The sequence below is a fragment of the Schistocerca nitens genome, chromosome 7, assembly GCF_023898315.1.
Source record: "Schistocerca nitens isolate TAMUIC-IGC-003100 chromosome 7, iqSchNite1.1, whole genome shotgun sequence".
Taxonomy (NCBI): domain Eukaryota; kingdom Metazoa; phylum Arthropoda; class Insecta; order Orthoptera; family Acrididae; genus Schistocerca; species Schistocerca nitens.
The window spans coordinates 298,205,884-298,216,497 of record NC_064620.1 but is presented as its reverse complement, the minus strand read 5'-3'; the positions used below and the strand labels follow the sequence as shown (position 1 = coordinate 298,216,497).

Genomic DNA, 10,614 nt, shown 5'->3' with positions numbered 1-10,614 from the left:
AATTAGGAAACGGAAGTATGACCAACAGTTAAGGAAAGTACAAGAGTTTGAAGTAGGAGAGATGGTACTTCTAAAGAACCATGCGAAGGCCTCTCTGGTACGTAAAAGGAATAAGAAGTGGCAGTTATTGTATAGTGGACCATATGTAATCGAAAAGATATTGTATGGATGTAGTTATTTTCTAACTAATCCTGAGAATAAGAAACCAGTGGGTTTGTAGCCATATAAGGATTTGAAAAAAAATTATATATAATGTGAACATGTGTAATAGATGTAAGTTTAGAGTTAATAATATTTCTTTTCATTAATGAATTTTCAATTTATTTTGCTGTGGAGCGGTGGCATAAAACAACTGCAAGGAGGGAAGGAGACAATGCACATCTGGTATGAGGTTGTGTGCGGCTCATCGCTATCACGCGTTAGCTGATCGCTCGCCTCAGTGATGTCACAATCTGCAGTACGCACTGTCGGGGTGCAATCCGGCATCCACTCCTCAACACTTCACCAGCTTACCACAAAAGAAAATTGACCATGAACATTCTATTTTCTGTAAAAAACTTAATGATGAACCAAACTGAAAGAAAATATTGTTTGTATTTATGTATTTAAATGTTTAATAAAAGTACAGTCTTTATAGCTCTGGCCTGGTTTTCCCTCTGTTTCCCAGTGGCTTTTACCCAAATGGGATAGCATAAAACAAATCATTCCGAGGAGAAGTAATAAAAAAGGCTGTACTCAACTTTAAAGTAAAATCATCCATGTGCAAGAATTGCAAGAAAGCACCTGTATTGTCACAGCTATGAAAATCACGTGTCTGTAGTCACCTGTTTGGACGCAGGCATATCAATCAATCTGCAGTCACTTGTTTGGGCGCAGATAAGCTAAGAATATATTAATACCATGATTAAATCAAATACGTTTGCAGTCACCCGTTTCAACGCAGACAAACTTAAAATATATTAACACCATAATCAAATCAAACATGACTATCATCACCTGTTTGGACATACACAATTGATAAAAAGAAATATGCTATCATGGAATGCCATTTACAAGACTGTACGTAACTATGCAAATGGCATTCCGGGGGACTTTACAGGGGGAAAAAAAGGAGAAAACCCCTCAACAATGGAGAAACGCTATCTGTGTTCTTAGAATCGCAATTATTATTATCTTTGTCCCTTTGTACAAGAAGAATGAGTGTATTTTTTTGTTTCATTATCTTCTCGATTCTGATGTTCTAGCTGACGGACGCTAATTGTTCATGGTCTGTATCTCATACAATTATCTGTAGTAGCAATAGAATTTTGTTGAATATACACGAAATAAATAATTGTAATATGTGTTTATGTCAGTAGTGAGTACATATCCTGCATATGATTCAGTACACAATAATTTTGTGTAGGCTCATTATTGTAGCGATGCCATTGATGATAAAAATTATATAAGTTCTTAATTTAATGCTAAAATTATTAAAAAGAATAATCTCAATTAATTGAAAATGGCATCTTGTAATATTTTCCAATTCATGTTAGGCCAGAGGTACAGTTTTTTTATTAATAGTAATATCTATAAATGCTTACGCTGCCACTGCACATAGGCAGCTACCCTGGAGCATCCAGCCTCACAGAAAAAATAATTAAGCATTATTTAAATGGATTATCGTGTAATATTAAAGGAAGATTTTTAATCCATCATGAGTAAGACGGATGTCTTCACGTTGGGATACATATATTTCTGGCGACAGCGTCCTGAGAAAACTTTGCCGTGGTTTTTAACAAACATAAAAGAGTACTTTCAAAACCATTTCATACAATAGGAATAACGGCACAGTTATCGTTATATGAAGTGTTCAATTTAATTCATTAAGAAAAAAAAAAATCACGCAATACGGTACGTCAAAGATCGGACCCACCACATACCCCTGTAAAGCTATCGCGTACCACACCAGTCAGTCAATGTGACCCAGGTGCATTGTTCACCTTCTGGCAGGTATGCATATAGTTGTCACACCAGCAGGCACACACTGTATTTTTTACACATTCAACAAGGTTGCTTACCATTCAGAAAACTGAGAAAGCTAAGCAAAGAAACTGGATATGTTCTAACATTGTCAAGTCAGCATCAGCAATGGAATACAATGAACAGTGGCACAATAGCTCAAGGTTATGGGATTGATAAAAAGGCATAAAACCCATTGCTGTTGTACTTTTTACAACAGCATACCTGCTGGGGGTTTAAGTAGGGATTGTCATTTATTGCTTCTTCTGCTGGAATGCTGATGTGAGGTCAAGGACGACTAGGGCGTTCTCCTTCAGACAGTAGGCCATGATGAAATGTTACACAGTCTATCATTAAATCTTTCAAAAAACAACCTAATGCCATTTCAGATAGCAAACAACAAGCTCCAAGTTCTTGAAACAGATATCAGTGGGCAATCAATGAAACTCCATATACAAAATTTCTAGGAATATGAATGGAAAACAAATTATGGTGGAATGAACATTTTTAACCTACAAAAACAAGCTTTGAGGTTGATCTGTAGAGTTACATACTGGACATCTTGCAGGCATCTTTTCAAGATCTGCATATTGACACTCAATATATCTGCTCATTGACAATATTTGAATTCAACAACAAAAAACTTTTCCAAACTACATTAGAGATTCACGATCATGGAACAAGGCACAAGCAAAGTCTTCACAAAGACTCAATAACTCTCCATGCTGTGAAAAAATTGAATTACCCAGCCCAGAAGAAAAAGAGTTTACAATAAGGTTCAATGGATATTGTCTACCCTCATATTTAAGAACAAACTGAAACACATTTTTTATAATTTTAATGAATTTTTAGAGCTATTTATTAAGCAAAATATACATCATATTACAAATTATATTGTAATATTGCTTATTGCATATGTATCATGTAATGTTTCGTGTCTTGTGTATATATTGTTTGCAGTATTGTATGAACCATTAAGTATGGTAGACACTCAATTTCAACAACTGGACTGAAAATAATGATAATTAATACGCATACGGAAAATTTATCATTTATATTTTTCTTTTTCTCCCTCTTTCTCTCCAAGTAATGTTGTATTCTTTGACTTGTCCTACATTACAGTACATCCTTTGTTCTGAATATAATTTAACAATTTAACATAAATAAAAGTCAAATCAAGTCCAAGGCTCTAATATTTCATTCTCTTAAAAGTGCTATAATTTTTACATCAAAAATTAAGTGCATTGCAATGTTTTAATGATTAAAAATGGAAACAAAATCCAGGTTCCCATGTACATAAAATAAAAATGAGCTGCAGACTCCCAAACTTATAAAGGTGACTTGTAGTGGCTTTTTCTACTTGTGATGATCTACTGTCACACGGTTTCAAACACTCATGTGAACTACATATTTCCAATAACTTGCACACTTTTTTAAAAAGCTATATTTAATTTTATTTTTTATGATAACAACCTTCAGAAATATGTATTCAGTGTTCATGAGGGTGTCATAACAGCTAAATACAGAGAATACTAAAGACTTTTCAGGTAGAATGTAAAATACCATGTACAGAAGACAAATAACAGAACTGCGTAGTTCAATAAGCTTATAAAAGTTGCTTACTGTGTTAACTTAAATTATGGACGGATGTTCACAATGTCGCTCATGGCAAAATCCATTAAGGCTGAGAGTGATCAAGTTCTTAAATTATTACGACATTTTTCTAGAATATCCTTGCGTATGCGGGGAAAATCTGGTTGCAGCTTAAGCACTTGCTGGCAGACATCAATGGCTTCTGCATACCTGTAGGAAAATATGCAAATAAAATGGCAATCATTAGTAAAAATTGCATCTCTAAGGGGACAGATCACTACTGATGAAATGGAGATATGGCTGAACAGCATGCCGGCACACAAGAAAAGAAAATAATCACTAAGTTTCCAGGTGATGTTCTTTGTGACCTAGGGAGATCATAGAAAAGCTAAATCAGGATGGCCGGGCACAGATTTGAACTTTCATCCTCCAGAATGTGAGTCCAGTGTGCTAACCACTGCACCACCTCAGTGGGAGAAAGAGAGGGAGAACTATTAATTTTTCTATGAGTCTCTCTGCTCCTCAATCCTCCTCCTATTCAAGCGTTCATACAGCTACTTTCCACAAAACACTTGATACACTTGTATGTCTACCAGTTTTCAAGAATAACCTTTTTCACAGTGAAAATACCAGAAAGTAATTGATAAGTGTTCTTTTCCCAGGCCAGATCCTTCTAAAACAGCCATGAAAGAAACAGAATCACATAAACAAGAGGTGTTCGATAAGTGGTGCAACAATTTCCTTTCTCCGCCAATTTTGGATTAAAAAAATTGTAATTTCAGCTGTGACATCCTTAAACATTCATGCATCATCTCATGCATTTTCAGTAACTCCTGTTAGATGAGAGTGCTGTGTCCAGTCTTCAAAATGGCATCTGGAACTGAGATGTATTCCAAGGATAGCACAGTCATTGAACTCCTTTTGGAGGAAAACTAGACCATCAGAAACATTCACAAACACTTTCAGAATTTTTACAGGTACAGGCAGTGGATAAACACATGGTAAGCCTGCTGAGTGAAGAGTCTGTAGTCAACAGAAGAAGGAGATGGAAATCTGTCTGAACTCCACATACTGCTGTGAGCCTGCGATGTTGCAACACGTGCACACTGTGATTCAGGGTGACCAATGAATGACAAAAAGCAACTCAGTGTTCAACTTGACATCTTTATTTGCAATACTAACACATTTGTCCACTAGGTATCACATTCAAAGGTTTGTGCCTCTTGGGATCCACTAAACCTCATTGAATAGCATAAAGAAGAAACAAGGAACATCTGCACCTTACTGTTTGTTTGTTATGATGTTGATGGAGATGATTTCTTCTCAAATTTTGCCACAGAGCAGAAACAAAGCTTCACCATTTTGAGCTTGAAATAAAACGGCAATCTATGTAGTGGAATCACACAATGTCTTCTTTGAGGGAAAAGTTCAAAATAGTACCCTCAGCTGGTAAAATCTTCTGGGACTCTGAAGGGGTTATTCTCTTCAGTGTCCTCCCTCATGGTCAACCAATCAACTCCAAAGTGTATTGTGAGACTCTTAGGAAATTGAAGAAATGATTACAGCGTATTGATAGCCACAAAAATGTGAACTCCTTCTCAATCACGCAAGGTCATGCAGAAGTCTGCACATCCAAGAGAAGATCATACAATTTCAGTGGACTGTTCTTCCTTGCATACCCTACAGCACAGGTGCCGCACTTCTGACATACATCTCTTTGGCCCACTGAAGAATGGACTCCAAGGAAGCTCTACTGTAATGATGGGGAAGTTATTTATGGAGCAAGAAATTGGCTGAATGTGCAGACTATGATGGCCTGCACACCCTCACATTAAGATGGCATAATGCCACAGAAACGAATGGAGATTATGATGAAAGACAGAGTTTTATAACTGAAGAAATGGGGAACAATTTGGTGTATTTATATCATGAATAAAACCATTCTGCTTTGAGGAAATAATGAGTTGAATTACTTACTGTACGACCCGACCCTTGTACAATTATTACTGTATTTATCAGAATACAAATGAGAATTATTGCACTAAATTACAAAATAAATACAGAAAACTAATAATTTTTGAGATAGAATCTGGCGATTACTTACCTTCAGAAGGTGAAATGTGTACTGCTGCTGATAGCTACACATAAAAGCAAAAAAGCACACTGTCCTTGCTCTCACTGCTAGTTCCTTCCTCGGGAAAGAGAAAGGGACAAGCTGTGAATGGCTCAGATCACTCAGACGCCCCCCCCCCCCCCAAACCCCCTCCTCACCCCAAAAAAAAACAATGAAATGAAACGAGCGTATGGCATTGTTGGCCGGGAGGCCCCATCCAGGGAAGTTTGGCAGCCGAGTGGATGTCTCATTTCAGTGGACACCTCACAGGGCAACCTGCATGTCAGTGATGAGGATGAAATGATGATGAGGACAACACAACATCCAGTCCATGAACGGAGAAAATCCAAACCCGGCCGGGAATCAAACCCGGGCCCACTGCATGGGAGGCACGCATGTAACCACCCAGCTAAGCAGGTGGACAGACCCGAGGATAAGAGGAATCACCTACAGTGAGGATCAGGGTTTGCTCTGAAAGCTATGATGGTTTGTCAGCAATTCTGTCTCATAATTTAAAAATAAATACAGACGAATATATAGTTGATACAAAGTAATTAAGAACCTTGCACCCAGTTAATGATGTTTCATTATTCAACCAAATTAACTGTTTGATTCATTCTTCCATGATATGCTTCCTAGATTCTCAAGAGTGTTCTTCCAGGGCAACCCTCCACAACAAACTGTTCCGTTATCATAAATGTTGTCACCTTCAGAGTCTCATTTGTGTTTTTTTAATTACACAACAAAGGACACTGTTGGTCCCGTACAGTAACAGTTGCCTTGGAGCAACAATCTCTTTGGTAGTTGGCCACCAAGGACATCAGCTTTTAGACTTCATATAAATTCATTTTGCCTCTTGTTATTCTTTCTTCCCGTCCTTCTTCTATTCAGACATATCTACTAATAATTGTGTCACTTTCTTATATGCTGATCTCCATGACAAAGCCTCTTTTGAAAGACAGAGTCTTAGAGCCTATGTTATATTCATTTGACATTATATCAGCAGCTAAGGGCAATCTGGATTGTTATATTATTCTGAAATATCAGGTACGCCAAGATCGCTTGTAAATCTTTTTATTGATTACCGGTTTTGACAGATCCATGCTGTCATCATTGGATCTTGTAACAGCCCAGATCTGTTGAAACTGGTATTCACTCAGAAGATTTACAAGCAATCTTGGCTTATCTGGTATTTCAGAGTAACATAAAATATAACTCTCTTCATAATTTCCTCCACTCATTCAAAAGCAGAGTTCTTTTATGAAGATGGAACAGACAAATATTTTAGAGAAAGCCAACTGATGGAAGCTGACTGAGTAGTTAAACTGACTGTCCTCTGAGATGCATTCAGCTGTACAGAAGTCTAAAAAATATGTTTGTTTTCTAGCCATACTGCTGAACAGTGTTCAGCAGGAAAGAAAACAAGAGCAAGGAAAGATTTATCTGTCCCTAACAGATTCATGCAAGTTTGAAAATATCCAGTTGTGACCAGTGTCTTTTGGTAGTGTTATACAAATGATTATGGCATTTTTGGGTCTCACTGTTATCTCACATCATAACTGGCCGAAAACCTGGATTTATCTAATAGATATCAGTCTATAAGACAAATGGAGAAACACAGTCCCGATTAGGAAATATTGGGCCTGAGTTACCATCTGACACAGTACTCAAACAATTTGTTTAAATTTTTTATTAGTTCACTTTCAAAATCCTTCTCACTAGACAGAGATTAGAAACTGAAAACCCTGTCTGCATATTAAAACTTGTGACAGCTCAGCATGAGTGCTAGCAATATGGACAATAGCTATTCAGGCAAATAGCATGGCTTGCCTAAAAAGATAAAGCTCACCCACAAAGCAGTTGACTAATGTCTGTAGTTGGGCCCTCATCTACTCGCATTGTGTACTGTATGGAAGCTCTGAGCGTAACTGAACTCAGTTACTTTTGTGCATTATTTAAGACTGTTCTTGTATTCATGATGATGTTTTTGAAACTGGCATTGCAGCCTGACCTGGTAGTTAACTTTCTGTGCATGATGAACTCTGTATGTGAAACAGTATTGCACAAATAAAACAAGTGTTAAAGCAGATTACAAACAAAGCAATTTACAGTTTTTTATTGTTTAATTACATTTTGGAAAGCTGGAAGAACCATGCATCTTTCTCTTCAGTTACAAGGGAAGAAAACCTCTTTTACTAAGGCACAGAAAGAAGAAAGCATAATCAAGCAAAGTAAAGTTTCAGTTTATATCAGAGGAGCAGTTACAAGTTCATTCTACATTAAATTGTACTTATCATATTAATGCCTACATTATCATGAGTAATAATGACTTACCTTTTTGCTTTCATGTGACAGAAAGCCAGTTTGCTACCAAGCACAGGATTAGACCGCCTACTGAGAACCCATGCTGTAGAATAGCTCAGGGCAGCATCTCGGTACCGCTGTTCTGTTTCTGCAGCTTGGCCAAGCAATTCATGGGCATGCACACAACCACGGTTATGCCGCAAGACACGAGCTAATAATTCAGAAGCTCCAGAACTAGTGCTACCTTGTGCTTCAGCGAGTGTCAACCAACACCTAGAAGTTTGCAAAGTTGCTGAGTTACATAGCCAAAGAATTTATTTTGCTGCTAATATAAGGACATTCACATATTTCACATAATTGTTCCAATAATATGAAAGAAGTCATTCAAGAAATTGAGTTATCAAGAACTAGATGCTCTTTCTGAAAATAGAAGATACAAATATTAAAGTTATCTGATTCTTGAAGAGAACTATTCTTTATGTTGCCACTTACATTTTGCTTTTTTCCATTTTCAGGTATTACATATGATGCTATCTGAAACTTAAGGGCTATAGTTTCTTTTCATATCATCACACAAATGAGCTAAGTATATGGGTTTGCCTTAAGAAACAAATCATGCCTGTAAGTAGAGTAATACAAGTCAAAGAAATTACAGCACTTGCTGAGTTTTTATATTAACGGAGAGAGAATAAACTAGTCTGGAAGAACATATATAATCAAAAGGAGGAATACTGAATAACATGCAGATATCTGAGCAACATAGTACTATATTTGCCGAGATATCTGTGTTGTGGCGTAACAAGCTAGCTACGCCACACTGAGAAGTAGCCGAAAGGCACGCGTACACACACGCCGACTGGCGTTAAGTCTGAAACAGGATACGTGATGAAAGCTATAAAGAAAAGAACGGAGCTTCTCGTATACTTAACTTTAATTTCTTGTTGTACATTGCTCTTGATAATACAAGTGAGACTCTCTCCAGATATGGTTAATGGCGCCTTGCTATGTCGTAGCCATGGACTTATCTGAAGGCTATTCTAACGGTCTCTCGGCAAATGAGAGAAAGGCTTCGTACGTGTAGTCGCTAGCAATGTCGTCCGTACAACTGGGGCGAGTGCTAGTCAGTCTCTCGAGACCTGCCTTGTGGTGGCGCTCGGTCTGCGATCCTGACAGTGGCGACACACGGGTCCGATATGTACTAATGGACCGCGGCCGATTTAAGCTACCACCTAGCAAGTGTGGTGTCTGGCGGTGACACCACAATCTGAGCCTCAAGTTCCAGAAGATCCCAGCAAGTTATATGTAGAACATCCAATTTACATTTATGGTCATATGGCATGGACACCCTGTAAACAATTGTTGCACAATTGTTCCAAGCAGATGTTCACACATATAGCACAAATCTGTTTCAGACCGTCCTTCATAACAAAAATAAATGATGCTGAAGCTTTATCTAGTATTGATGACAAATATTGGAAATATGTTCAAATATAGATGACTAGAAGATGAAAATGCAGCCCAACTAATGGGCTTTGACAAAAGATTTTATCACAAAGTGGGGTGAGATCCACAGCTGTTAGATTGAATTGAACTGAACTGAATTTAATTTGATCCTGTAAGATTACATGATGTACCGTGAATGTAGTTGTAACATCACTGTTATAAATAATAATATATACAAATGTAATGTGATAAATACTCTTCAACACTCTCAAGATTCCTTCTCCAGCAGATAGTCTTTGAAGTTCTTTCAAAACTTAAGTGTCATGGGGATTGTAACGCCGTTTCTTAGGCATACTTCTTAGTAATCTGACACCTGAGTACTTGGGGTCCTTTTTCAGGCATGTCAGTGGGGTACACTTCGTATGTCATTCTTCCTCCATGTGCAGTGGGTGTGTACCTAGCATTTATAGTCCACTCTGCACTATCTTTTGTGAAATATATTAGTAGAAGGCTGTAAAAGTTAAGATGCCTAGTCTTTTGAAGTAGTTTATGCATGTTTCAGAAGACTTTCACCTTAATATGATCCTGATTGTCCTTTTTTTTTTTTCCCTTGAATGTTTGAGTTTCCCCACACTATCACTGCATCCTGCAGATGCAGTTTGAAGAAAAAATTTAAAAAGGGAAATGGATAGGTTAAAGTTAGATATAGTGGGAATTAGTGAAGTTCGGTGGCAGGAGGAACAAGACTTTTCGTCAGGTGAATACAGGGTTAAAAATACAAAATCAAATAGGGGTAATGCAGGAGTAAGTTTAATAATGAATAAAAAAATAGGAGTATGGGTAAGCTACTACAAACAGCATAGTGAACGCATTATTGTGGCCAAGATAGACACGAAGCCCACGCCTACTACAGTAGTACAAGTTTATATGCCAACTAGCTCTGCAAATGATGAAGAAATTGATGAAATGTATGATGAGAGAAAAGAAATTATTCAGGTAGTGTGGGAGACGAAAATTTAATAGTCATGGGTGACTGGAATTCGAGAGTAGGAAAAGGGAGAGAAGGAAACATAGTAGGTGAATATGGATTGGGGCTACGAAATGAAAGAGGAAGCCGCCTGGTAGAGTTTTGCACAGAGCATAACTTAATTACAGCTAAC

General features: G+C 37.4%; 1 protein-coding gene across 1 annotated transcript in view; it reads right to left on the bottom strand.

The window, feature by feature from the left end:
* Positions 1-2,915: 2,915 nt before the first annotated feature.
* The window catches only part of LOC126195257 (tetratricopeptide repeat protein 21B-like), a 269,874-nt gene continuing 262,175 nt past the window's right edge, over positions 2,916-10,614 (bottom strand). The window contains exons 19-20 of the mRNA XM_049933782.1: positions 8,042-8,284; positions 2,916-3,804 (exon numbers count right to left, since the gene is read on the bottom strand). Of these exons, the coding sequence (XP_049789739.1) occupies positions 3,696-3,804; positions 8,042-8,284 (352 nt within the window). The 3' untranslated portion in view covers positions 2,916-3,695. The remainder of the gene's footprint in view (positions 3,805-8,041; positions 8,285-10,614) is intronic.